General features: G+C 48.0%; 2 protein-coding genes across 4 annotated transcripts in view; both read left to right on the top strand.

Moving 5' to 3' along the window:
* LOC132341205 (alpha-soluble NSF attachment protein-like) overlaps window positions 1–21,717 on the top strand; it is a 31,217-nt gene extending 9,500 nt beyond the window's left edge. The window contains exons 5-12 of one of the 3 annotated variants that reach the window (XM_059872575.1): window positions 1,006–1,083; window positions 5,161–5,216; window positions 8,347–8,431; window positions 10,998–11,102; window positions 11,805–11,873; window positions 12,130–12,180; window positions 13,064–13,194; window positions 21,447–21,717. In XM_059872575.1, coding sequence (XP_059728558.1) covers window positions 1,006–1,083; window positions 5,161–5,216; window positions 8,347–8,431; window positions 10,998–11,102; window positions 11,805–11,873; window positions 12,130–12,180; window positions 13,064–13,165 — 546 coding nt within the window. In that variant the 3' untranslated portion in view covers window positions 13,166–13,194; window positions 21,447–21,717. Of the gene's footprint in view, window positions 1–1,005; window positions 1,084–5,160; window positions 5,217–8,346; window positions 8,432–10,997; window positions 11,103–11,804; window positions 11,874–12,129; window positions 12,181–13,063; window positions 14,888–21,446 lie in introns of those variants that run through there. The other 2 variants (XM_059872576.1, XM_059872574.1) reach the window with 2 other exon arrangements.
* KPTN (kaptin, actin binding protein) overlaps window positions 15,024–27,981 on the top strand; it is a 19,288-nt gene continuing 6,330 nt past the window's right edge. The window contains exons 1-11 of the mRNA XM_059872495.1: window positions 15,024–15,521; window positions 15,707–16,805; window positions 18,275–18,357; window positions 19,700–19,784; window positions 20,795–20,849; window positions 20,949–21,024; window positions 22,356–22,429; window positions 23,296–23,405; window positions 24,784–24,864; window positions 26,004–26,070; window positions 27,544–27,691. Coding sequence (XP_059728478.1) covers window positions 15,737–16,805; window positions 18,275–18,357; window positions 19,700–19,784; window positions 20,795–20,849; window positions 20,949–21,024; window positions 22,356–22,429; window positions 23,296–23,405; window positions 24,784–24,864; window positions 26,004–26,070; window positions 27,544–27,691 — 1,848 coding nt within the window. The 5' untranslated portion in view covers window positions 15,024–15,521; window positions 15,707–15,736. The remainder of the gene's footprint in view (window positions 15,522–15,706; window positions 16,806–18,274; window positions 18,358–19,699; window positions 19,785–20,794; window positions 20,850–20,948; window positions 21,025–22,355; window positions 22,430–23,295; window positions 23,406–24,783; window positions 24,865–26,003; window positions 26,071–27,543; window positions 27,692–27,981) is intronic.

Here is a 27,981-nt window from a genome sequence, read left to right as displayed (position 1 = left end):
CCATTTTTTCCCATTTTTCTCCCCATTTTTCCCCCATTTTCCCCCAATTTTCATCCCCATTTTATCCCCATTTTCCCCCATTTTTATCCCCATTTTTTCCCCATTTTCATCCCCATTTTTTCCCATTTTTATCCCCATTTTTTATTCCCATTTCCCCCTATTTTTCCCCATTTTCATCCCCATTTTCCCCCCATTTTTCCCATTTTTCCCCCATTTTCCCCCCTTGTTTATCCCCATTTTTCCCCATTCTTACTCCCATTTTATCCCCATTTTTTATTCCCATTTCCATCCCCATTTTCCCCCATTTTTATCCCCATTTTTCCCCATTTTTATCCCCATTTCCCCCCATTTTTATCCCCATTTTTTCCCCATTTTCATCCCCATTTTTTCCCATTTTTATCCCCATTTTTTATTCCCATTTCCCCCCATTTTTTCCCCATTTTCATCCCCATTTTCCCCCCATTTTTCCCATTTTTCCCCCATTTTCCCCCCTTGTTTATCCCCATTTTTCCCCATTCTTACTCCCATTTTATCCCCATTTTTTATTCCCATTTCCATCCCCATTTTCCCCCATTTTTATCCCCATTTTTATTCCCATTTTTATCCCCATTTCCCCCCATTTTTATCCCCATTTTTTCCCCTTTTTCATCCCCATTTTTTCCCATTTTTATCCCCATTTTATCCCCATTTTTTATTCCCATTTCCCCCCATTTTTTCCCCATTTTCATCCCCATTTTCCCCCCATTTTTCCCATTTTTCCCCCATTTCCCCCCCTTGTTTATCCCCATTTTTCCCCGTTTTCCCCCCATTTTAATCCTCACTTTTTCCCCCATTTTCCCCCATTTTCTCCCCATTTTCCCCCCTTGTTTATCCCCATTTTTCCCCATTCTTACTCCCATTTTATCCCCATTTTTTATTCTCATTTTCCCCCCATTTTTCCCCATTTTTCCCATTTTTTATTCCCATTTTTATTCCCATTTTCCCCCCATTTCCCCCCTTGCCCAGGGCCGTTTCACCATCGCCGCCCGGCACCACGTGGCCATCGCTGAGATCTACGAGAGCGACCTGCTGGACATTGAGAAGGTGAGAAAACGGGAACATCCCCCCAAAAAAAACCCAAAAATCCCCCAAAATCCTGGGAAAATCCCCCAAAAATCCCCCCAAAAATCCCCAAAAAATCCTGGGAAAATCCCCCGAAAAATCGGGGAAAAAAACCACAAAAATCCTGGAGAAATCTTGAAAAAAAATCCCACGAGAATCCCAAAAAATCCTGGGGAAAATCACCAGAAAATCCCCCCAAAAATCCTGGGGAAATCCTCAAAAAATCCTGGGAAAATCCCCCAAAAATCCTGGGAAAATCCCCCAAAAATCCTGGGAAAATCCCGGGAAAAATCCGGGAAAAAACCCACAAAAATCCTGGAGAAATCTGGGAAAATCCTTGAAAAAAAATCCCACGAGAATCCCAAAAAATCCTGGGGAAAATCACCAGAAAATCCCCCCAAAAAATCCTGGAAAAACGCCCCAAAAATCCTGGAGAAATCCTGGAAAAACTGGGAAAATCCTTAAAAAAAAATCCCATGAAAATCCCAAAAAACCCTGGGAAAAATCCTGGAAAATCTTAAAAAAAACCCCATGAAAATCCCCAAAAAATCCTGGGAAAATCCCCCCAAAAATCTGGAAAAATCCTGGAAAAATGCCACAAAAATCCTGGAGAAATCCTGGAAAAACTGGGAAAATCTTAAAAAAAAATCTCAGGGAAATCCCAAAAAATCCTGGGAAAAATCCCCAAAAAATCCTGGAAAATCTTGAAAAAAATCTCCACAAAAATCCCTAAAAAATCCTGGAAAAAACCCTGGAAAATGGTAGAAAAAAAGTGGAAAAATCCCTGGGAAAATCCTGCAAAAAATTGGGAAAAATCTTAGAAAAAACCACAAAAACCCCAAAAAAATCCTGAAAAAATCTGGGAAAATAAAAAAAAATCCCATGAAAATCCCAAAAAACCTTGGGAAAAATCACCAGAAAATTCACAGGAAAATCCTGGAAAATCTTTTAAAAAATCCCCAAGAAAATCCCAAAAAATCCCTGGAAAAATCCCCCCAAAAATCTGGAAAAATCCTGGAAGAACGCCACAAAAACCCTGGAGAAATCCTGAAAAAAATCTGGGAAAATCCTTCAAACAAATCCCAAAAAACCCTGGGGAAAAAATCTCAGAAAATCCCCCAAAAAATCTGGGAAAATCCCCAAAATTCCCTCGAAAACACCAAAAAATTTGGGGAAAATCCCATGAAAATAAAAATAAATCTGGGAAAGCCTCGGAGAGCCCTGGGAAAATCCCAGGAATTCTGGGAGAATCCAGGGAAATATTGGGAAATCCCAGAGAATTTGGGAAAATCCTGAAAATATCCCCAAATCCTCAATATTCTGGAACGACCCGGGAAGGTTCTGGGAATTTGGGGCTTTTCTTATCTTTTCCTGGGATTTTTCCAGAACTTTCTGGGATTTTTCTGGGAATTTTCTGGGATTTTTCTGGGTTTTTCTGGGAATTTTCCATGATTTTTCTGGGATTTTTCTGGGAATTTTATGGGATTTTTCTGGGATTTTTCCAGGATTTTCTGGGAATTTTCTGGGATTTTGGGGGTTTTGTTGTCTTTTCTTGGGAGTTTTCCAGAACTTTCTGGGATTTTTCTGGGAATTTAGGGGATTTTTCTGGGATTTTTCTGGGAATTTTCCTGGATTTTTCCAGGATTTTTCTGGGAATTTTCTGGGATCTTTCTGGGATTTTCCCGGGATTTTCTGGGATTTTTCCAGAATTTTCCGGGAATTTTCTGGGATTTGGGGGCTTTTGTTGTCTTTTCCTGGGAGTTTCCAGGATTTTTTGGGGTTTTTCCAGAATTTTCTGGGATTTTTCTGGGAATTTTCCTGGATTTTTCCGGGAATTTTCTGGGATCTTTCTGGGATTTTTCCAGGATTTTTCTGGGAATTTTCTGGGGTTTTTCTGGGAATTTTCCGGGATTTTCTGGGAATTTTCCAGGATTTTCTGGGATTTTTCCAGAATTTTCCGGGAATTTTCTGAGATTTTGGGGCTTTTGTTGTCTTTTCCTGGGAGTTTTCCAGGATTTTTTGGGGTTTTTCCAGAACTTTCTGGGATTTTTCTGGGAATTTTCTGGGTTTTTTCTGGGAATTTTCCAGGATTTTTCTGGGATTTTTCTGGGAATTTTATGGGATTTTTCTGGGATTTTTCCAGGATTTTCTGGGAACTTTCTGGGATTTTGGGGGTTTTGTTGTCTTTTCTTGGGAGTTTTCCAGAACTTTCTGGGATTTTTCCGGGATTTTTGGGGGTTTTTCCAGAACTTTCTGGGATTTTTCTGGGAATTTAGGGGATTTTTCTGAGATTTTTCCAGGATTTTTCTGGGAATTTTCCTGGATTTTTCCAGGATTTTTCTGAGATTTTTCCAGGATTTTTCTGGGATTTTTCTGGGAATTTTCTGGGATTTTTCTGGGAATTTTCTGGGGTTTTCTGGGAATTTTCTGGGATTTTGCTGGGATCTTTCCAGGATTTTCTGGGATTTTTCTGGGATTTTTCCAGAACTTTCCGCGGTTCTGCCTGGGGGAGGGGCGGGGCCGGACAGTCCCGGGAGCTTCTCTGGCCCCGCTGCAATTTCCTGGAATTTTGGGAGCTTGCAGCCCAACTTTATCCCAACTTTATCCCAATTTTATCCCCATTTTATCCCAGTTTTAATTCAATTTTTGTCCCTTTTTTTACCCCATTTTTATCTCATTTTTTGTCCCAATTTTATCCCCATTTTATCCCCATTTTACCCCAATTTTTCCCCATTTTATCCCCATTTTATCCCAATTTTATCCCAGTTTTAATTCAATTTTTGTCCCTTTTTTTACCCCATTTTAATCTCATTTTTTGTCCCAATTTTATCCCCATTTTATCCCCATTTTACCCCAGTATATCCCCATTTTATCCCAATTTTATCCCCAGTATATCCCAATTTTATCCCATTTTATCCCCATTTTATCCCCATTTTATCTCAATTTATCCCAATTTTAATTCAATATTTGTCCTTTTTTCCCATTTTTTTCTCATTTTTCTCCCATTTTTATCCATTTTACCCCAATTTTTACCCCATTTTATCCCCATTTTATCCCAATTTTTTCCCATTTTTAATTCAATTTTTGTCCCTTTTTTTACCCCATTTTAATCTCATTTTTCTCCCATTTTATCCCAATTTTATCCCAATTTCATCCTATTTTTAATTCAATTTTTATCCCCATTTTACCCCATTTTAATCTCATTTTTTTCCCATTTTTGCCCTGTTTTTCTTCTGCTTTTATCCCATTTTTATCCCCATTTTAATCTCATTTTTACCCCATTTTTACCCCATTTTTGCCCCATTTTTACCCCATTTTTACCCCATTTTTATCCCCATTTTTATTCCCATTTTTGCCCCATTTTTGCCCCATTTTTGCCCCATTTTTGCCCCATTTTATCCCCATTTTTACCCCATTTTACCCCATTTTATCCCCATTTTTACCCCATTTTATCCCCATTTTTACCCCATTTTTGCCCCATTTTTACCCCATTTTTACCCCATTTTTATCCCCATTTTTATTCCCATTTTTGCCCCATTTTTACCCCATTTTTACCCCATTTTTACCCCATTTTATCCCCATTTTTACCCCATTTTTGCCCCATTTTTGCCCCATTTTTACCCCATTTTAGTCCTGATTTTTATCCCCATTTTGTCCCATTTTTGCCCCATTTTTGCCCCATTTTTATCCCATTTTATCCCCATTTTTACCCCATTTTTACCCCATTTTATCCCCATTTTTACCCCATTTTTGCCCCATTTTTGCCCCATTTTTACCCCATTTTAGTCCTGATTTTTATCCCCATTTTGTCCCATTTTTGCCCCATTTTTGCCCCATTTTTATCCCATTTTATCCCCAGTTTTACCCCATTTTTACCCCATTTTTGCCCCATTTTTACCCCATTTTGCCCCATTTTTACCCCATTTTTACCCCATTTTGCCCCATTTCAATCTCATTTCCCCCATTATTCCCCCCGTCCCTCCCCATGATTTATTGATTTATTGATTGATTGATTTATTGATTGATTTGTTCATTCATTCCCCCCGGTGTCCCCCCCAGGCCGTGGCGCACTACGAGCAGGCGGCCGATTACTACCGAGGGGAGGAATCCACCAGGTACGGCCGCGGCGGATCCCGGGGGACCCCAGCCCCAATCCCCACGGAGCCCGAGGGATCCCAGTGGATCCCAGCGGATCCTGAGGCGTCCCGGGGGACCCCAGCCCCAATCCCGAGGGATCCCGAGGGATCCCAATGGATCCCAGTGGATCCCAACGGATCCTGAGGCGTCCCAGGGGACCCCAACCCCAAGCCCGATGGATCCCGAGGGATCCCAGTGGATCCCAGTGGATCCTGAGGCGTCCCAGGGGATCCCAGGCCCGATCCCGACGGACCCCGAGGGATCCCAGTGGATCCCAACGGATCCTGAGGCATCCCGGGGGACCCCAGCCCAAATCCCAACCGATCCCAGCCCAAATCCCGAGGGATCCCAATGGATCCCAACTGATCCTGAGGCGTCCCAGGGGATCCCAATCCCGATGGATCTTGAGGGATCCCAACCGATCCCAGCCCAAATCCCGACGGATCCCGAGGGATCCCAATGGATCCTGAGGCGTCCCAGGGGATCCCAATCCCGACTGATCTTGAGGGATCCCAACCAATCCCAGCCCAAATCGCGACTGATCCTGAGGGATCCCACCCCCAAATCCCAAGGGATCCCAGTGCATCCCAACGGATCCTGAGGATCCCAGGGGACCCCAACCCAAATCCCAATGGATCCCAATGGATCCTAACAGATCCTGAGGTGTCCCAGGGGATGCCAATCCCGACTGATCTTGAGGGATCCCAACCCCAATCCCAAGGGATCCCAGTGGATCCCAATGGATCCCAGCCCCGATCCCGACTGATCCTGAGGGATCCCAGCCGATCCCCGCCCGAATCCCTCAGGATCCTGGGGCAATCCGACGGATCCCACCCCCAGTTCCAGCCGATCCCGAGGGATCCCAGCTGATCCCAGGGGGGTCCCGGGGATCCCAGCCCCGAATCCCAGCGGATCCCAGGGAGGATCCCAGCGGCTCCCAGGGGATCCCAGCCCCGATCCCAGGGGATCCCGGGGGGTCCCAGGGGATCTCGGCCCAGGTTCTCCGCGGCCCCGTCGGGATTGGGGCCGGGGATGGGGTCGGGGATCTTGCCCGGGATCCGTCGGGATCTGCTGGGCGGGGGCGCTGTGGGAGGGAATCGGGGATCCCAGGGGATCCCGGGGGATCCGCGGCGCTCGGCACGTCTGGCCCCGGCAGGGGGGGGTCGGGGGGATTTGGGGGGGATTTGGGGATTTTGGGGATTTTTGGGATTTTGGGATTTTTGGGATTTGGGATTTTTGGGATTTGGGATTTTTGGGATTTGGGATTTTTGGGATTTGGGATTTTTGGGATTTGGGAATTTTCGGAATTTTGGGATTTGGGAACTGGGATTTGGGATTTGGGATTTGGGATTTGGGGATTTTGGGGATTTGGGGATTTTGGGGATTTTTGGGATTTTGAGTTTTTTGGGGTTTGGAATTTTTGGGATTTGGGGTTTTCTTGGGAATTGGGATTTTTGGGTGGGACTTGGGGCTTTTGGGGGGAGTTGGGGCTTTTTGGATGGGAATTTGGGGATTTGGGGGTTGGGGTGGGATTTTGATGGGAATTGGGGGTTTTTGGGTGGGATCTTTGGGATTTTTTGGGGATTTGGGGTGGGATTTTTGGGATTTGGGGTTTTTTGGGAACTGGGGGGTTTTGGGTGGGATTTTGGGATTTTTTGGGGATTTGGGGCAGGATTTTGGTGGAATTTGGGTTTTTTGGGGTGGGATTTTTGGGATTTTTTGGGGATTTGAGCCGGGATTTTTGGGATTTGAGGTTTTTGGGGGTGGAATTTCCGGGATTTGGTGATTTTTTGGGAACTGTGCCCCTCCCAATGCCCTCCCCAGCTCGGCCAACAAGTGCCTGCTGAACGTGGCCGGGCTTTGGGATTTTTTGGGGATTTGGGGCTTTTTGGGTGGGATTTTGGGGATTTTTGGGGATTTGGGGTGGGATTTTGGTGGAATTTGGGATTTTGGGTGGGATTTTTTGGGGATTTGGGGTGGGATTTTGGTGGAATTTGGGGGTTTTGGGTGGGATTTTTGGGATTTGGGGTTTTCTTGGGAACTGGGGGGGTTTGGGTGGGATTTTGGGGATTTTTTGGGGTTTTGGGGCAGGATTTTGGTGGAATTTGGGGTTTTTTGGGGCGGGATTTCTGGGATTTTTTGGGGATTTGAGCCGGGATTTTTGGGATTTGAGGTTTTTGGGGGTGGAATTTCCGGGATTTGGGGATTTTTTGGGAACTGTGCCCCTCCCAATGCCCTCCCCAGCTCGGCCAACAAGTGCCTGCTGAAGGTGGCCGGGCTTTGGGATTTTTTGGGGATTTGGGGCTTTTTGGGTGGGATTTTTGGGATTTGGGGCGGGATTTTGGTGGAATTTGGAATTTTGGGTGGGATTTTTGGGATTTGGGGTGGGATTTTGGTGGAATTTGGGATTTTTTGGGTGGGATTTTTGGGATTTGGGGTTTTTTGGGAACTGGGGGGGTTTGGGTGGGATTTTTGGGATTTTTTGGGGATTTGGGGCAGGATTTTGGTGGAATTTGGGGTTTTTTGGGGTGGGATTTTTGGGATTTTTTGGGGATTTGAGCCGGGATTTTTGGGATTTGAGGTTTTTGGGGTGGAATTTCCGGGATTTGGGGATTTTTTGGGAACTGTGCCCCTCCCAACGCCCTCCCCAGCTCGGCCAACAAGTGCCTGCTGAAGGTGGCCAGGGTTTGGGGTTTTTTGGGGATTTGGGGCTTTTTGGGTGGGATTTTTGGGATTTGGGGTTTTTTGGGAACTGGGGGTGTTTTGGGTGGGATTTTTGGGATTTTTTTGGGGTTTTGGGGCAGGATTTTGGTGGAATTTGGGATTTTTTGGGTGGGATTTTTGGGATTCAGGATTTTCTTGGGAACTGGGGGGGTTTGGGTGGGATTTTGGGATTTTTTGGGGATTTGGGACTTTTTGGGTGGGATTTTTGGGATTTTTTGGGGTTTTGGGGCAGGATTTTGGTGGAATTTGGGTTTTTTGGAGTGGGATTTCTGGGATTTTTTGGGGATTTGAGCCGGGATTTTGGGGATTTGAGGTTTTTGGGGGTGGAATTTCCGGGATTTGGGGATTTTTTGGGAACTGTGCCCCTCCCAATGCCCTCCCCAGCTCGGCCAACAAGTGCCTGCTGAAGGTGGCGGCGTTCGCGGCGCAGCTCGAGCAGTTCCCGCGCGCCATCGACATCTACGAGCAGGTGGGGCCTTCCTCCTCCTCCTCCTCCTCCTCCTCCTCCTCCTCCTCCTCCTCCTTTTCCTTTTCCTGCTCTTTTCCCTTTTTTCTCCATTTTTCCCCCATTTTCCTGGGGTTTTCCTTTCATTTTTCTGTTTACTCCTTTAATTTTTCTGCTTTTTTGGGGTTTTTTCCTCATTTTCCTGGGGTTTTCCTCTCCTTTTCTCGCTTTTCCCCTGATTTTTCTGCTTTTTTTCCTCATTTCCCTGGGTTTTTCCTGATTTTTCTGCTTTTTTTCCTCATTTCCCTGGGTTTTTCCTGATTTTTCTGCTTTTTTTCCTCATTTCCCTGGGTTTTTCCTGATTTTTCTGCTTTTTTTCCTCCTTTTCCTGCTTTTCCCCTGATTTTTCTGCTTTTTTTTCCCTCATTTCCCTGGTTTTTCCCAATTTCCCCTCTTTTCCCTCATTTTCTTCCATTTGTTCCCTGATTTTCCTGCTTTTCCCCCTCGTTTTTATGGGATTTTTTTTCTCTCTTTTTTTTTGCTCGTTTCCCCCAAATCCCTGACGGGGGAAACCCCAAATTCAGCCCCAAGTTCACCCTGAATCCCCAAAATTCACCTCAAAACGCCCCAAATTCCCCCCAAATTTCCCAAATCCCTCCTTATTTCCTCTCTAATTCCCCCCAAATTCCCCAAATCAACTCAAAATTCCCCAAATCAACTCAAAATTCCTCCCAATTCCCTGATGCCACACATGGACACCCCCAATTTTCCTGCTTTTTTTCCCAATTTTCCCATTTTTCCCCTCATTTTCCTGCTTTTTTCCCTGATTTTCCCATTTCCCCCCTCATTTTCCTGCTTTTTTTCCTGATTTTCCCATTTTTCCCCTCATTTTCCTGCTTTTTTCCCTGATTTTCCCATTTCCCCCCTCATTTCCTGCTTTTTTTCCCGATTTTCCCCATTTTCCCCTCATTTTCCTGCTTTTTTTCCCAATTTTCCCCATTTTCCCCCAATTTTCCTGCTTTTTTTTCCCAATTTTCCCATTTTTTCTCTCATTTTCCTGCTTTTTTTCCCAATTTTCCCATTTTTCCCCTCATTTTCCTGCTTTTTTTCCCGATTTTCCCATTTTTCCCCCTCATTTTCCAGCTTTTTTTCCCATTTTCCCCCTCATTTTCCTGCTTTTTTCCCTGATTTTCCCATTTTTCCCCAATTTTCCTGCTTTTTTTCCTGCTTTTCCCATTTTTCCCCTCATTTTCCTGCTTTTTTTCCCAATTTTCCCATTTTCCCCCAATTTTCCTGCTTTTTTTCCCAATTTTCCCATTTTTCCCCTCATTTTCCTGCTTTTTTTCCCAATTTTCCCATTTTTCCCCCTCATTTTCCAGCTTTTTTTCCCATTTTCCCCTCATTTTCCTGCTTTTTTCCTGATTTTCCCATTTTTCCCCAATTTTCCTGCTTTTTTTCCCAATTTTCCCATTTTTTCCCTCATTTTCCTGCTTTGTTTTGGTCCCCGAGGTTTCAGGGATCCGATCCCCAGATCTGCCGGCTCTGAGCCTGAAACTTCCCCCCAAAATTTGGGCTCTGATCCCAAAATTTGGGGCTCTGATCCCAAAATTTGGGTTTCTGATCCCAAAGGATTTTGGGGCTCTGATCCCAAAATTCTGGGCTTTGATTCCAAAGGATTTTGGGGTTTAATCTCCAAGATTTTGGGTCTGATCCCAGAGATTTTGGGGTTCAAATCTGAACATTTTGGGGCTCTGATCCCAAAAGATTTTGGGGCTTTGATCCTGAAGATTTTGGGGTTCTGATCCCAAAGGATTTTGGGGTTTTGATCCTGAAATTTGGGGCTTTGATCCCAAAGATTTTGGGGTCCAATCCTGAAAATTTTGGGGCTTTGATCCCAAAATTTGGGGTCTAATCCCAAAAGATTTTGGGGCTCTGATCCCGATGTTTGGGGTTCTGATCCCAAAGGATTCTGGGGTTCTGATCCCAACTTTTGGGGCTCTGATCCCAAAAGATTTTGGGGCTTTGATCCCAAAGGATTTGGGGTTTGTTCCTGAAGATTTTGGGGTTCTGATCCCAAAATTTGGGTTCTGATCCCAAAAGATTTTGGGGCTTTGATCCCGAAATTTGGGTTCTGATCCCAAAGGATTCTGGGGATCTGATCCCAAAGGATTTTGGGGCTCTGATCCCAAAATTTGGGGTTCTGATCCCAAAGGATTTGGGGCTCTGATCCCAAAAGATTTTGGGGCTTTGATCCCAAAGGATTTAGGGTTTGTTCCTGAAGATTTTGGGTTTCTGATCCCAAAGGATTTGGGGCTCTGATCCCAAAATTTGGGGCTTTAATCCCAAAGGATTTTGGGGTTTGTTCCTGAAGATTTTGGGTTCTGATCCCAAATTTGGGGCTTTGATCCCAAAAGATTTTGGGGTCCAAATCTGAAGATTTTGGGGCTCTGATCCCAAAATTGTTTTCTTTTTCTCTCTTCTCTCTTGCCCTCCCCTCATGTCCCTTCCCGCTCTCCAACCTCCCCGTTTGGGATTCCCGGGATTTCCTGGAAATTCCCGGATGGTTCCGGGGTGTTCCGGAACGTTCCAGGTGGGCTCGGTGGCCATGGACAGCCCCCTGCTCAAGTACAGCGCCAAGGAGCATTTCTTCAGGGCCGCCCTCTGCCACTTCTGCGTCGACATGCTCAACGCCAAGGTGATTAATTCATTAATTAGCGCTAATTAGGGGTTAATTAGGGGTTAATTTGGGTTAATTTGGGGTTAATTTGGGATTTTTGGGGCTAATTTGGGACTGGAGCATTTCTTCAGGGCCGCCCTCTGCCACTTCTGCGTCGACATGCTCAACGCCAAGGTGATTAATCCATTAATTAGCGCTAATAAGGGGTTAATTAGGCATTTATTAGGGGTTAATTGGGGGTTAATTGGGGTTAATTTGGGACTGGAGCATTTCTTCAGAGCCGCCCTCTGCCACTTCTGCATCGACATGCTCAATGCCAAGGTAATAATTAGCACTAATTGGGGGTTAATTAGGAGTTAATTAGGAGTGATTAGGGGTTAATTAGGATATTTGTGGTAATTGGGGCTGGAGCATTTCCTCAGGGCTCACTTCTGCCTCGACATGCTCAATGCCAAGGTAATAATTAGCACTAATTAGCACTAATTGGGGGCTAATTAGGAGGTAATTAGGAGTGATTAGGGGTTAATTAGGATATTTGGGGTAATTGGGGCTGGAGCATTTCCTCAGGGCTCACTTCTGCCTCGACATGCTCAACACCAAGGTGATTAATTAGCATTAATTAGGGGTTAACGAGGGTTAATGAGGGTTAACGAGGGCTAACGAGGGCTAATGAGCGTTAACGAGCGTTAATGGGCGTTAATGAGTGTTAATTGTCCCCAGCTGGCGGTGCAGCGCTACGAGGAAATGTTCCCGGCCTTCTCCGACTGCCGCGAGTGCAAACTCATCAAGGTCGGCCTTCATCACCCTCATCCTCCTCATCCTCCTCATCCTCATTCTCCTCATCCTCATCCTCCTCATCTTCATCCTCATCTTCATCCTCATCTTCATCCTCTTCCTCATCCTCACCTCCATCATCATCAGCCTTCCTCCCCTCCCTTCTCATCCTCTTCATCCTCATCCTCTTCATCCTCTTCATCCTCATCTTCATCCTCCTCCCCTTCTTCCTCCTCTTCCTCACCTTCCTCCCCCTCCTTCTCCTCCCCAGAAGCTGCTGGAGGCTCACGAGGAGCAGAACGTCGACGCCTTCACCGACGCCGTGCGTGGGGAACCCCAAATCCCCCAAATTCATCCCAAATCCACCCCAAATCCACCCCCAATCCCCCAAATTCCCCAAATTCACCCCAAATCCCCCAAATTCACCCCAAATCCCCCAAATTCACCCCAGATTCACCCCCAAATCCCCCAAATTCACCCCCAATCCCCCAAATTCACCCCAAATCCACCCCAAATTCACCCCAAATTCACCCCAAATCCCCCAAATCCACCCCAAATCCCCCCCAAATCCACCCCAAATTCACCCCAAATCCCCCAAATCCACCCCAAATCCCCCCCAAATCCACCCCAAATTCATCCCAAATTCACCCCAAATCCCCCAAATCCCCCAAATTCATCCCAAATCCCCCAAATTCACCCCAAATCCCCCAAATTCATCCCAATACCCCCAAATTCACCCCAAAGTCCCCCCCAAACCCCCAAATTTCCCCCGAATTCCCCAATTTCCCCCCGAATTCCCCAGATTTCCCCCCAAATTCCCCCAAAACCCCCCCAAACCCCCCCCAAATTCCCCGATTTCCTCCCGAATTCCCCAGATTTCCCCGCAAATTCCCCCAAACCCCCCAAATCCCCCTGAATTCCCCCAAATTCCCCCCAAACCCCCCCAAATTCCCCTGATTTCCCCCCAAATTCCCCCAAACCCCCCCCAAATTCCCCGATTTCCCCCCGAATTCCCCAAATTTCCCCCGAATTCCCCAGATTTCCCCCCAAATTCCCCCAAACCCCCCCAAATCCCCCTGATTTCCCCCCAAATCCCCCCGATTTCCCCCCAAATCCCCCCGATTTCCCCCCGAATTCCCCTGATTCCCCCCAAACCCCCCCGATTTCCCCCCAACCCCCATTCCCCCCGCGGCGCGGCCCCGCAGGTGAAGGAGTTCGACTCCATCTCGCGGCTGGACCAGTGGCTGACGGCGCTGCTGCTGCGCATCAAGAGGAGCATCCCGGCCGACGAGCAGGACCTGCGCTGACAGCGCCCCAAAAGCACCCCACATCACCCAAATCACCCCAAAAACTGCCCCAAACCGCCCCCAAAACCGCCTCCAAAATGTGATAAAAACGTGTTAAAAATACCCAAAAATACACCGGAAAGTTGTTAAAAATGCCCCCAAAAACATCCCCGAAACCACCCCAAAATCAGCCCCAAAATCTGCTAAAAACACCCCAAAAATAGCCCAAAACCGCCTCGAAAATGTGATAAAAAGGTGTTAAAAATAACCAAAAATACACCAGAAATTTGGTGAGAATACCCCAAAAACATCCCCGAAACCACCCCAAAATCTGCTAAAAACGCCCCAAAAATAGCCCAAAAACTGCCCAAAACCGCCTCAAAAACGTGATAAAAACGTGTTAAAAATACCCAAAAATACACCGGAAATTTGGTGAGAATACCCCCAAAAACATCCTCGAAACCACCCCAAAATCAGCCCCAAAATCTGCTAAAAACACCCCAAAAATACTCCAAGAACAGCCCAAAACCACCTCAAAAATGTGATAAAAACATGTTAAAAATACCTAAAAATACACCGAAAATCTGTTAAAAATACCCCCCAAAAATTTGTTAAAAATGTCCCCAAAACCACCCCAAAACCACCTCAAAAATAGGCTAAAAATACCCCCCAAAAAATGATAAAAATACACTAAAACTTTGTTTAAAATACCCCAAAAACACCCCAAAAAATGCTAAAAATACACCCAAGAACACCCCAAAAATTTGTTAAAAATATGCTAAAAATACCCAAAAATTTGTTAAAAATATGCTAAAAATACCCAAAAATACACCAAAAAAATTTGTTAAAAATACCAAAAAAACAAACACCCACAAAATCTGCTAAAAATAGCCCAAAATTAGCCCAAAACCACCCCCAAAAATATCCCAAAAATTGGCAAAAAAAAATCTTCAAAACCCCCCCAAAATACCCCAACAAACTCCCAGAAATACTCCAAAACTTGGCGAAAAATATCCCCCAAAATCACCCCAAAAAGAGGCTAAAAATGTGCTACAAAAAATCCCAAAAATACCCCAAAAATAGGTTTGAACTAATCCCAAAAATAACCCAAAATTTTGTTTGAAATGTGTTAAAAATACCCCCTAAAAATAGCCCAAAAAATCCCAAACTCAGCCCAAAACTACCCCAGAAAACACTAAAAAAAACACCAAAATCCCCCCAAAAATTGCCTTAAAAATATCCCCAAAAAAACCCCCAAAAATAACCCCAAAAATTGAAAAACATCCCCCAAATTCGCACCCAAAAAATCCCAAAAATCCCCTAAAAGTCAACCCCAAAAAATCCCCAAAAGTCAGCTCAAGGAAACCCCAAAAATCCCCCCCAAAAGGACTCAAAGCACCCCAAATATCCGCCAAAAAAAAAGCAATAAAACCCCAAAATCCCCCCAAAAATGCTGCAGAAATTCCTCCCAAAATTCTCCGCAAAATTTCCCCTGAAATCCCCAAAATTCCCCCAAAAAGCTGAAAAAAATTCCCCAAAATTTCCCTAAAACATCCCCAAAATTTCCCCCCCAAAGCCCCAAAATTCCCCAGCCCTCCCCCCCCCCCCCCCCCGGTGCCTTTTGGAACATTCCTGGCCCCGCCCCCGCACCCCTGGCACCGCCATTAAATATTCATGGCCTTGGGAGTGAGGGCGTGGCCTCGTTTTGAGGGCGTGGCTTTGTTTCTAAAGAGCATAAACTCATTTTGGGGGCGTGGTTTTGATTTTTTGGGGGCGTGGCCTGCAGTTTTAAGAGCGTTGCCTGTGTTTTGGAGGCGTGGCCTAATTTTGTGGGCGTTCCCTGCCGCTCAGGGGCGTGGCCTAAAGGAGTTTTGGAGAATTCTTTGGGGGTGTGGTCTGTTTTTTGGGAGGTGTTCCCTCTATTTTGGGGCGTGGCCTATTTGGGAGGGGCTTTTTGGTGATGTTCTATTGGGGCGTGGCCTGGTTTTAAGGGTTATTACCAGAATTCCCCAAAATCCCCCCGGAGCCCCCGAATTTCCTCTTTTCACCCCAAAATTCCCTTCCCCGCCACCTCTAGGCCACGCCCCCGCACAAACCACGCCCTCTGGGCTCAATTACCTTATATGGCGCTTAAACCACGCCTACAACAGGCGGAGCTTTCCCTGAAGCCCCGCCCGCTTCACTAAACTCCTCCCGTCGCCGCTCGCTGACGTCACCGAGGCGCGCCGCGCTCCCCGCAAGGCCCCGGCGCGGCGCTGCCGGCGGGGCTGCCCGCGGCGCTGCCTGGCCCGGTTCGCTCCCGGTTCCTCCCGGTTCTGGCTCGGTTCGTTCCCCTTTCTGGCCCAGTTTCCTCCCGGTTCGCTCCCGGTTCCTCTCGGTTCGTTCCCGGTTCTGGCTCGGTGCGGTCACGGTGGGGCTGCCCGCGGCGCTGCCTGGCCCGGTTCGCTCCCGGTCCCGGTTTTCTCCCTGGCCCGGTTTAGTCCCGCTTCTCTGCAGCTTCTGGCCCGGTTCGCTCCCGGTTCTGTCCCACTTCTATCCTGGTTTTTTCCCGCTTCTCTGCAGGTCTCGGTTCAGTCCCGGTTCGGTTCCGTGATGTGGGCCTGGTCCCGGTGCCCGTTGGTCGAGGACAGTTTCAGCCGCCTCGGCTCCCAGAGCAACGTCTACGGCCTGGCCGCGCTGCCCCCGTGGAACGGCACCGGCTCCGGTTCCGGTTCTGAGCCGCAGCCCTCCCGCTCCTTGCCCGGTTCTGGTCCCGGTTCTGACCGGGTTCAGGGCCCTGCTTCCGCTTCTGAGCCGCTGCCCCAACGCTCCGGGCCTGGTTCTGGTTCCGGTTCTGGTTCTGACCCGGTTCGTGGCCCTGCTGCCGGTTCTGAGCCAGTTCCGGTCCCCACTCCTGCTCCCGGTTCCGGTGCTGACCCACTTCAGTGCCCCGGTCCCGGTTCTGGTCCCGCTCCCAGTTCTGATCGGGTTCGGGGTCCCGGTTCTTGTCCCGGTTCTGACCCAGTTTGTGCTCCCGGTTCCAGTCCTGCTTCTGGTGTTGGTGCCGGTGCTGATCCCGTTCAATGCCCCGGTCCCGGTCCCGGTCCCGGTGCTCATTCTGGTTCTGATCCTGGCCCGGTTCATGGTCCCGGTTCTGGTCCTGGTTCTTGTCTCGGCCCCAGCTCTGATCCTGCCCCAGTTCTCGGTTTTGGTTCCTGTCCTGGTTCCGGTCCCGGTCCTGGTTCCGGTCCCGGTCCCGGTTCCGGTTCTGGTCCCGGTCCTGGTTCCTGTCCCGATTCCTATCCTGGTTCTGGTCCCGGTCCTGGTGCCAGTTCTGGTCCCGGTCCTGGTTCCGGTCCCGGTTCGTGTCCCGGTCCCGTTCCCGGTCCGTGTCCCGGTGCCGGTCCCGTTCCCGGTTCGGGTTCATGTCCCGGTTCGTGTCCTGTTCCCGGTTCGTGTCCTGGTTCTGGTTCCGGTTCGGGTCCGTGTCCCGGTTCCGGTTCCGGTTGCGGTGCCGTTCCCGCTCCGTGTCCCGGTTCCGGTGTCGGTTCCGGTTCCGGTTGCGGTGCGGGCTCGCTGCTGGCGGCGGCCCTGAAGGGGAAGGTTCTGCTGTTCCGGTACCGGCAGCTGCGGCCGCGCCTGCGGCCCCTGGCCCGGGAGCTGCAGTTCACCTACATCCCCGGTACGGCGCCGGGACCGCCGGGACCGCCGGGGGATTGGGGGGATTTGGGGGGGATTTTTGGGGATTTATTTGGGATTTTTTGGGATTTTTGGGGATTTATTGGGGATTTATTGGGGATTTTTGGGGATTTATTTGGGATTTATTGGGGATTTTTTTTGGAATTTTTTGGGGATTTATTTGGGATATTTTGGATTTTTTGGGGGATTTTTTGGGGATTTTTTTGGGATTTTTTGGGGATTTTTTTGATTTTTGGGGGATTTTTTTTTTATTTTTTGGGGATTTATTTGGGATTTATTGGGATTTATTTGGGGATTTTTGGGATTTATTGGGGATTTATTGGGGATTTTTTTTTTAATTTTTGGGGATTTATTTGGGATTTTTGGGGATTTTTTGGGATTTTTGGGGGATTTATTTGGGATTTTTTTAATTTTTTTGGGGATTTTTTGGGATTTTTTTTTCTTTTTTGGGGATTTTTAAAAATTTTGGGGGGATTTTTTTGGATTTTTTTGAGATTTATTTGGGATTTATTTGGGGATTTATTTGGGATTTTTGTGGCGATTTATTTGGGATTTTTTGAGATTTATTTGGGATTTTTTGGGGATTTTTTTTTATTTTTTGAGGATTTTTTTGGATTTATTTGGGATTTTTTGGGGATTTTTTGGGGATTTATTTGGGATTTTTGGGATTTTTTGGGGATTTATTGGGGATTTATTTGGGATTTTTTTTTTTTTTTTTTGGGATTTATTTGGGATTTATTTGGGGATTTTTGTGGGATGTTTTGGGGATTTATTTGGGAGTTTTTGGGATTTATTTGGGATTTTTGTGGGGATTTATTGGGGATTTTTGTGGGATTTTGGGTGATTTATTTGGGGATTTTTTTTTATTTTTTGGGGGATTTATTTGGGATTTTTGTGGGGATTTTTGGAGGGATTTATTTGGGATTTTTTTGCATTTATTTGGGATTTTTTGGGGATTTATTTGGGATGTTTTGGGGATTTATTTGGGATTTTTGGGGGATTTTTGGGATTTTTTTGGGATTTATTTTTTTGGGGATTTTTGGGATTTTTGGGGGATTTTTGGAGGGATTTATTTGGGATTTTTTTGCATTTATTTGGGATTTTTTTGGGATGTTTTGGGGATTTTTGGGATGTTTTGGGGATTTTGGGGATTTTTTGGGGATTTTTGGGATTTTTTGGGGATTTATTTTTTTGGATTTTTGGGGGATTTATTTGGGATTTTTTGGGGATTTTTTTTATTTTTTGGGGGGATTTTTTTTTTGTTTGGGGGTATTTTGGGGGATTTTTTTTTTATTATTTGGGGGGATTTTTGGGGGGATTTTTTTTTTTTGTTTGGGGGTATTTTGGGGGGTTGTTTTTTATTTTTGGGGGGGATTTTTGGGGGATTTTTTTTGTGTTTTGGGGGTGCTTTCGGGGCCCCCCCCAGTGGGTTTTTCCCTGCCCTCCCCGCAGTGGACGCCGAGATCGTTTCCATCGATTCCTTCCCCAAATCCCCCCCCCAGCGCGGCCTCGTGGTGGGGATCACCTTCATCAAGGTGGGGGAGGGGCTGGGGGTCCGGGGGGGGCCCGGGGGGGATTTGGGGGGTGTCAGGGGGGTCTCGGAGGGGATTTGGGGGGGTCTGGGGGGGTCTGGGTGGTATTTGGGGAGGTCTGGGTGGGATTTGGCGGGGTTTGGGGGGGTCTCAGAGGGGATTTGGGGGGGTTTGGGGGGGTCTCAGAGGGGATTTGGGGGGGTCTGGGGGGTCTCGGAGGGGATTTGGGGGGTCCTGGGGGGTCTCAGAGGGGATTTGGGGGGGTCTGGGGGGGGTCTGGGGGGCATTTGGGGGGTGTCAAGGGGGTCTCAGAGGGGCTTTGGGGGGTCCTGGGGGGTCTCAGAGGGGATTTGGGGGGGTCCGGGGGGGTCTGGGTGGGATTTGGGGGGTGTCAAGGGGGTCTCAGAGGGGATGTGGGGGGGTCTGGGGGGCATTCGGGGGAGTTTGGGGGGGTCAGGGGGGTCTCTGAGGGGATTTGGGGGGGTCTGGGGGGCATTCGGGGGAGTTTAGGGGGGTCAGGGGGGTCTCGGAGGGGATTTGGGGGCTTTTTGGGGGGATTTGGGGGGGTCTGGGGGGGATCTGGGGGCTCTGGGGGCTTTCAAGAGGTCCTGGGGGGCTTTTGGGGGGTCCTGGGAGTCTCAGAGGGGATTTGGGGGGGCTCTGGGGGGGATTTGGGGGCTCTGGGGGCTTTTGGGGGGGTCTAGGGGGGTCTCAGGTGGGATTTGGGGGGGTCTCTCAGGGATTTGGGGGTCTCCAGTGATTTTTAGGGGGTCTCAGGTGGGATTGGGGGGGGGGGTCTCAGGTAATTTTTTGGGGATTCTGGGGTCAGTTTTGGGGGTCTGGGGTTGTTTTTTTGGGGGGCTCTGAGGGGTTTGGGGGGCTCTGAGGGGTTTGGGGGGGTATGAGGGGTTTGGGGGGGGTCTGAGGGGTTTGTGGGGGCTCTGAGGGGTTTGGGGGGGGTCTGAGGGGTTTGGGGGGTCTGAGGGGTTTGGGGGGCTCTGAGGGTTTTGGGGGGGGTCTGAGGGGTTTGGGGGGTCTGAGGGGTTTGGGGGGCTCTGAGCGGTTTGTGGGGGGTCTGAGGGGTTTGGGGGGGCTCTGAGGGGTTTGGGGGGCTCTGAGGGGTTTTGGGGGGGGCTCTGAGGGGTTTGGGGGGGGTCTGAGGGGTTTTGGGGGGCTCTGAGGGGTTTGGGGGGCTCTGAGGGGTTTGGGGGGGGCTCTGAGGGGTTTGGGGGGGGCTCTGATGGGTTTTGGGGGGGCTCTGAGGGGTTTTGGGGGGGGCTCTGAGGGGTTTGGGGGGGGGTCTGAGGGGTTTTGGGGGGCTCTGAGGGGTTTTGGGGTCCCCCAGGACTCGGGGGACAAGCCCAGCCCCTTCCTCAACATCTACTGCGACTACGAGCCGGGCTGCGAGTTCGACCTCGACTCCGTGGCCCGTGAGAGACCCCCAAAATGGGGATGGGACCCCCAAAAACGGGGATGGGACCCCCGAAAATGGGATCAGGGACCCCAAAAATGGGATCAGGGACCCCCAAAATGGGGTGGGACCCCCAAAAATGGGGATGGGACCCCCGAAAATGGGGATGGGACCCCCAAAATGGGGATGGGACCCCAAAAATGGGGATGGGACCCCCAAAAATGGGGATGGGACCCCCGAAAATGGGGCTGGGACCCCCGAAAATGGGATCAGGGGCCCCAAAAATGGGGATGGGACCCCCAAAAATGGGGATGGGACCCCCAAAAATGGGATCAGGGACTCCCAAAATGGGGATGGGGCCCCCAAAATGGGATCAGGGACCCCCAAAATGGGGATGGGACCCCCAAAGTGGGGCTGGGACCCCCAAAATGGGGATGGGACCCCCAAAAATGGGATCAGGGACCCCAAAAATGGGGATGGGACCCCCAAAATGGGGATGGGACCCCCGAAAATGGGGCTGGGACCCCAAATATGGGATCAGGGACCCCGAAATATGGGGCTGGGACCCCCAAAAATGGGGATGGGACCCCGAAAATGGGGATGGGACCCCGAAAATGGGATCAGGGACCCCCAAAAATGGGGATGGGACCCCCAAATGGGGATGGGACCCCAAATAAGGGGATGGGACCCCCATAATGGAATTAGAGACCCCAAAAATGGGGATGGGACCCCCAAAAATGGGATCAGGGACCCTGAAAATGGGGATGGGACCCCAAAAAATGGGACCAAGGACCCTCAATAATGGGGATGGGACCCCCAAAATGGGACCAGAGACCCAAAAACAGGATTGGGGAGCCAAAAATGGGATCAGGGACCCCAAAAATGGGGATGGGACCCCCAAATATGGGGATGGGACCCCAAAAATGGGATCAGGGACCCCCAAAACAGGGATGGGACCCCCAAAAATGGGATCAGGGACCCCCAAAATGGGGATGGGACCCCCCCAAAGCCCCTCCCCTCCCCCCCCAGAGAGCTGCCTGAACCTGGAGCTTCGCTTCACCCCCTTCCAGCTGTGCCACGCCCAGTGAGTGCCAAAACCCCCAAAATGCCCCAAAATGCCCCAAAATGCCCCAAAAGCTCCTGGGAGCTGCGGGAGTCGCCTGAAAGGGCCCCAAACCCGCAGGGTCAGGGTGGGGGAGCACCTGGAGACCGTGTTCCTGCTCAGCGGGAACGACCCGGCCATCCACCTGTACAGAGAGGTGAGAGAGCCCAAAAATACCCCAAAACCAGCTCAAAAATACCCCAAAACAGCCCTGAAATACCCCAAAATCCCCCCGGCCATCCACCTGTACAGAGAGGTGAGGGAGCCAAAAAACAGCCCTGAAATACCCCAAAATCACCCCAAAACCAGCCCAAAACCACCCCAGAAATCCCCCCGGCCATCCACCTGTACAGAGAGGTGAGCGAGCCAAAAAACAGCCCTGAAATAGCCCAAAAATACCCCAGAAATACCCCAAAAAATACCCCAGAACCACCCCAAAAATATCCTAAAACCAACCCAAAAATACCCCAAAATCACCCCAAAAATACTCCAAAAATACCCCAAAATCCCCCTGGCCATCCACCTGTACAGAGAGGTGAGAGAGCCCAAAAACAGCCCTGAAATAACCCAAAATCACCCCAAAACCAGCCCAGAAATCCCCCAAAATCACCCCAAAAACAGCCCAAAATCACCCCAAAAATACCCCAGAAATACCCAAAAAAATACCCCAGAACCACCCCAGAAATACTCCAAAAATACCCCAAAAATACTCCAAAAATACCCCAAAATCTCCCCGGCCATCCACCTGTACAGAGAGGTGAGGCAGCCAAAAACAGCCCTGAAATACCCCAAAAACAGCCCAGAAATCCCCCAAAATCACCCCAAAACCAGCCCAAAAGTACCCCAAAAATACCCCAGAAATACCCCAAAAAATACCCCAGAACCAGCCCAGAAATATCCTAAAACCAACCCAAAAATACTCCAAAAATACCCCAAAATTCTCCCGGCCATCCACCTGTACAGAGAGGTGAGAGAGCCCAAAACAGCCCTGAAATAACCCAAAAATACCCCAAAAAAATCCCCCAAAATCCAAAAATCCTCCAAAAATCCTCAAAATTCAAAAAAATTTCCCAAAAATTCCCTCCAAAAATTCCCCCCCAAAAATCCCTCTAAAAATCAGCCAAAAATCCCCCAAAATTCTTCCCCAAAAATCCCCAAAAATTCCCTCAAAATTCCCCCAAAATTCCCCCAAAATCTCTCCAAAATTCCCCAAATTTCCCCCTAAAATCCCCCCCAAAAATCCAAAATTCCCCCCTAAAAATCCCTCCAAAAATCCCCCAAAAAATCCCAAAATCCCCCAAAAATCCCAAATAAATCCCCAAAATCCCCCCAAAAATCCCCCAAAAATCCCAACTAACTCCCCAAAATCCCCCAAAACTCCCCAAATTTCCCCCCAAATCCCCATAAATCCCCCAGCACCCCCAAATTCCCATTTTCCCCCGTTATTTTCCCATTTTCCCCGTTATTTTCCCCGTTTTCCCCTTTCAGAACCGCGGCTCTCACCAGTTCGAGGAGCAGCCGGTGCAGCTGCTCTTCCCGGAGCTGCAGCACCTGCCCAGCACGTCAGCCTCCACCTCGGCCTCTTCCCCCTACTTCCCCCAAATTCCCCATTTTTCCCCAATTTTCCCCATTTCCCCAATTTCCCCCCAATTTTCCCTGAATTTCCCCAATTTCTCCCTTAATTTTCTGCTTTTTTTCCATTTTCCCCCGATTTTTTCCCACAAATTTCCCCACTTTCCCTTGATTTTCCCCATTTTCCCCTGACTTTTCCATAAATTTCCCCATTTTCCCTCAATTTCCCCAAAATTTCCCAAAATTTCCCTCATTTTTCCCATTCTCTCTGAATTTCCCTGATTTTCCCTCTGATTTTTTCCATTTTCTTTCATTTTTTCCCCATTTTCCCCCGTTTTTCCCCTTTTTCCCCATTTCCCCGTTATTTTTCCCAATTCCCGGGTTTCTGTCCCCATTTTTCAGGGTGCTGTGGTTGGATGTCCAGTCCCTGATTTCCTATTTTTCCTGGTTTTTCCCCATTTCCCCCCATTTTCCCCCATTTTTCCCCCGTTTTTTCCCATTTTTCCCCGTTATTTCCCATTTTTCCCATTTTTTCCCAATTCCTGGGTTTCTCTCCCCATTTCAGGGTGCTGTGGCTGGATGTCCAGTCCCTGATTTCCCATTTTCCCCCATTTTCCCCCATTTCCCCCCATTTCCCCCCATTTCCCCCCCATTTTTTCCCGTTTTTTTTCCCAATTTCCCCCATTTTCCCCCCGTTTTTTCCCATTTTTCCCCGTTATTTCCCATTTTTCCCGGTTTTTCCCAATTTCTGGGTTTTTCTCCCCATTTTTCAGGGTGCTGTGGCTGGATGTCCAGCCCCTGATTTCCCATTTTTCCCGGTTTTTTCCCAATTCCCGGGTTTTTCTCCCCATTCCAGGGTGCTGTGGCTGGATGTCCGTTCCGTGCCCTCCTGCGGCCATCGCCTCTCGGCCCTCGGCTGCCAGAGCGGCTTCGTGCGGGCGGCGCGCGTCGACGAGGCCACGCGGGGTCGGCCCCCCCGAAATTCCAAATTCCCCAAATTCCCCAAATTCCCCAAATTCCCGAAATCCTGAAATTCCCAAATCCCAAAATCCCAAAATCCCGAAGTCCCCAAAATCCCAAATTCCCGAAATCCCCAAATCCCCAAATTCCCAATTCCCAAATTCCCCAAATCCCAAATTCCCCAAAATCCCCAAATTCCCCAAATTCCCGATCCCCCAAATTCCTGAAATTCCCAAACTCCCGAATTCCAAAATCGCGTCGACGAGGCCACGCGGGGTCGGCCCTCCCGAAATTCCCAATTCCCCAAAATCCCCAAATCCCCAATTCCCAAATTCCCGAAATTCCCGAATTCCCCAAATTCCCAAAATCCCAAAAATCCCAAATTCCCCAAATTCCCAAAATTCCCGAAATCCTGAAATTCCTGAAATCCCGAAATCCCCAAATTCTCAAATTCCTGAAATTCCTAAATGCCCAAATTTCCGAAATCGCGTCAACGAGGCCACGCCGGGGTCGGCGAAATCCCGAAATCCCAAATTCCCGAAATCCCAAATCCCCAAAATCCCAAATTCCCCAAAATCCGAAATCCCAAATTCCCGAAATCCTGAAATTCCCAAACCCCAAATTCCCAAAATCCCCAAATTCCCAAAATCCCCAAATTCCCAAAATTCCCAAATTCCAAAATCCTGACATTCCCAAATTCCCGAATTCCCAAACTCCCCGAATTCCCAAAATCGCGTCGACGAGGCCGCGCGGGGTCAGGATTCCCCAGTTCCCAAAATTCCCCAAAATCCCCAAAATCCTGAATTCCCAAAATGCTGAATTCCCCAAATCCCGATTTCCCAAAATCCCCCAAATCCCAAAATCCCCCAAATCCCAAAATCCCCGTTTTTCCCCCCCATATTTCCCCATTTTCCCAAAATCCCCAATTTTCACCCCAATTTTCCCCCATTTTTCTCTCATTTTTCCCCAAAATTCCCATTTTTTCCCCCATTTTGCCCAAAATCGCCGTTTCTCACCCCAGTTCTGCAGTGGTTTTGCAGACGTGGAGCTGCCAGCAGGACGGGCCCATCTCAGCCCTGCTGCAGCCCCAAAATCCCCACTTTTCACCCCAATTTTCACCCCATTTATTCCCCATTTTTCCCCAAATTGCCATTTTTCGCTGATTTTCCCCAAAATCCCCGTTTTTCTCCCCAATTTTGCAGTGGTTTTGCAGACGTGGAGCTGCCAGCAGGACGGGCCCATCTCGGCCCTGCTGCAGCCCCAAAATCCCCACTTTTCACCCCAATTTTCCCCCCAGTTTTCTCCATTTCCCCCCATTTTTCCCCAAAATTGCCATTTTTCGCTGATTTTCCCAAAATCCCCGTTTTTCTCCCCAATTTTGCAGTGGTTTTGCAGACGTGGAGCTGCCAGCAGGACGGGCCCATCTCGGCCGTGCTGCTCTTCCAGCTGCCCCGGGAGGAGCCCGGTGGGAGAAACTGGGGGGAAAACCGGGGAAAATGGGAAAAATGGGGGAAAATGGGAAAAAATGGAGAAAAGTGGGGAAAATGGGGAAAAATGGGGGAAAATGGGGAAAAAAAGGGGGAAAATGGGGAAAATAAAAGGGGGAAAATGGGAAAAATGGGGAAAAAAAGGAAAAATTGGAGAAAAATGGGGGGGAAAGGAGAGGAAATGGATAAAATGGGGGAAAATGGGAAAATAAAAGGGGAAAAATGGGGGAAAATGGGGAAAAAATGGGAAAAATGGGGGGAAATGGGGGGAAATGGGGAAAAAATGGGAGAAATGGGGAAAAATGGGAACAAATGGGGGGAAATGGGGAAAAAACGGGGAAAAATGGGGAAAATGGGGGAAAAAAGGGAAAATAAAAGGGGAAAAATGGGGGGAAATGGGAAAAATGGGGGGAAAAAAAGGGGAAATAGGGAAAAAAAGGGGAAAATGGGAAAAAATGGGGGGAAAACAGGGAAAAATGGGAAAAATGGAGATGAAAAATGGGAAAAACTGGGGGAAAATGGGGAAAAAATGGAAAAAATGGGGGAAAAAATATGGGGAAAATGGGGGAAAAAAGGAAAAATTGGAGAAAAATGGGGGAAAAAAAGGAGAGGAAAGAAAAGGAGAGGAGAGAAAAAAAGGGGGAAAAAAATGGGGAAAACCAGGGGGAAAATGGGAAAAAATTGGGGGGATGAGAAAAAAGGGGGAAAATTGGGAAAAACGGGGGAAAAACCAGGGGGAAAATGGGGAAAATTGGGGGAAAAATGGGGGAGGAATGGGAAAAAAATGGGAAAAAAAGGGAAAAAGTGGGCGAAAATGGGGGGGAAATGGGGGAAACAGGAAAAAAAAAAGGAAAAAATGGGGAAAATTGGAAAAAACAGGGAAAAAATGGGAAAAAAACAGGGGGAGAATGGGAAAAAATGGGGGGAAATGGGGAAAAAAATGGGGATTTTGGGGCTGGAAACACCCGGGGAAAATGGGGTGAAAAAAGGGGGGGAAAAATTGGGAAAAAAAGGGGAAAAAAACAGGAAAATTGGGGGGGAAATGGGGTAAAAATGGGACCAGGTGGAATTGCCCAAAATCCCCTTTTTCAACCCGGAATTGCCGAAATTCCTGCAGAGGATCCCGAGGGCTCCTGGAGCCTCCTGGTGAGCAGCACCCTGGAGAGCGCCGTGGTTTATCGGTGAGATCACCCCTGAATTCCTCAAATTCCCAAATTCCACCCAAAATTCCTCAAAATTCCCAAATTACACCCAGAAATTCCAAAAAAAATTCCCAGAATTTCACCCCAAAATTCCGAATTTCCACCCAAAAATTCCCAAATTCCACCCAAAATTCCCCAAAATTCCCAAATTTCACCCAAAAATTCCAAAAAAATCCCAAATTTCACCCCAAAATTCAAACAAAATCCCAAATTTCACCCCAAATTCCCAAATTCCACCCAAAAATTCCCCCAAATTCCAAATTCCACCTAAAATTCCCCAAATTCCAAATTCCACCCACAAATTCAAAAAAAATCCAAATTTCACCCCCAAATTCCCAAATTCCACCCAAAATTCCCCCAAAATGCCCAAATTCCACCCCAAAATTCCAAATTCACCCAAAATTCCCCCAACTTCCCAAATTCCACCCAGAAATTCCAAAAAAATCCCAAATTTCACCCCAAAATTAAAAAAAATTCCCAAATTTCACCCCAAAATTTCCAAATTCCACCCAAAAATTCCCCCAATTCCCAAATTCCACCTAAAATTCCCCAAATTCCCAAATTCCACCCAAAAATTCAAAAAATCCCAAATTTCACCCCCAAATTCCCAAATTCCACCCAAAATTCCCCCAAAATTCCCAATTTCCACCCAAAAATTCCCAAATTCCACCCAAAATTCCCCAAAAAATCCCAAATTCCACCCAGAAATTCCCCCAAAAAATCCCAAATTCCAAATATTCCCAAATTCCACCCAAAATTCCAAATTCACCCAAAAATTCCCCAAAAAATCCCAAATTCCACCCAAAAATTCCCCCAAATTCCCAAATTCTCAAACTTCCCACTCTGGGTGAATTTTTAGGGAATTTTTGGGGAATTTTGGGGGGAATTTTAGGGCATTTTGGGGGGATTTTGGGAGGGACTTTTTTGGGGGAATTTTGGAGAATATTTGGAGGTTTTGGGGGAAATTTTTGGGAATTTTTGGGGAATTTTTGGAGAATTTTTTGGGAATTTTTGGGGAATTTTTTGGGAGATTTTGGGGGACGTTTTGGGAATTTTTGGGGAATTTTCAGACGAGTTTTTGGCGATTTTTGGGGCGTTTTTGGGGGGATTTTTTTGAGAAAATTTTGGGGAATATTTGGGAGGTTTTGGGGAGAATTTGGGGGAAGAATCTGGGGAACTTTTTGGGAATTTTGGGGGATTTTTTGGGGAATTTTTGGGAGACTTTGGGCGTCGTTTTGGGAATTTTTTGGGAATTTTTTGAGAATTTTTTGAGAATTTTGGGGGAATTTTTTGAGAAATTTTGGGGAATTTTTTGGGAGACTTTGGGAGACGTTTGGGGAAATTTTTGGGGAATTTTTTGGGAGACTTTGGGGAATTTTTGGGGAATTTTCAGACGCGTTTTTGGCGATTTTTGGGGCGCTTTGGGGATTTTTCGGCGGTGGGGGGATTCTGATTCGGGATGTTGGCGGGGATTCTGGGGGATTGCCTGGCCGAGCCCCTGGAGCTGCCCGGCAGCCGCGGCTCCGACGCCGTCGTTTGTGCCAAAGTCACCGACGTCGACTTCGACGGCGCCGCCGAGATCCTGCTGGGCACCTACGGCCAGGTGGGAGCCCAGGAAAACCCCCCAAATCCCCAGAACCCGCTTGCCCAACAGTTCCCTGAATTTCCCCCATTTTTCCCCATTTTTCCCCCATTTTTCCCCAATTTTCCCATTTTTCCCCCCATTTTTCCCCAATTTTCCCACCATTTTCCCCCATTTTTTCCCCATTTTTTCTCCAATTTTCCCCCCATTTCCCCCCCATTTTTTCACTTTCCCCTCATTTTCCTCCCATTTTTTCCCCATTTCCCCCATTTTTCCCCAATTTTCCCCCAAGTTTTCCCCTTTTTTCACCC

Source organism: Haemorhous mexicanus, chromosome 36 (assembly GCF_027477595.1).
Source record: "Haemorhous mexicanus isolate bHaeMex1 chromosome 36, bHaeMex1.pri, whole genome shotgun sequence".
NCBI lineage: Eukaryota > Metazoa > Chordata > Aves > Passeriformes > Fringillidae > Haemorhous > Haemorhous mexicanus.
This window is presented reverse-complemented; position numbering and strand designations above follow the sequence as displayed.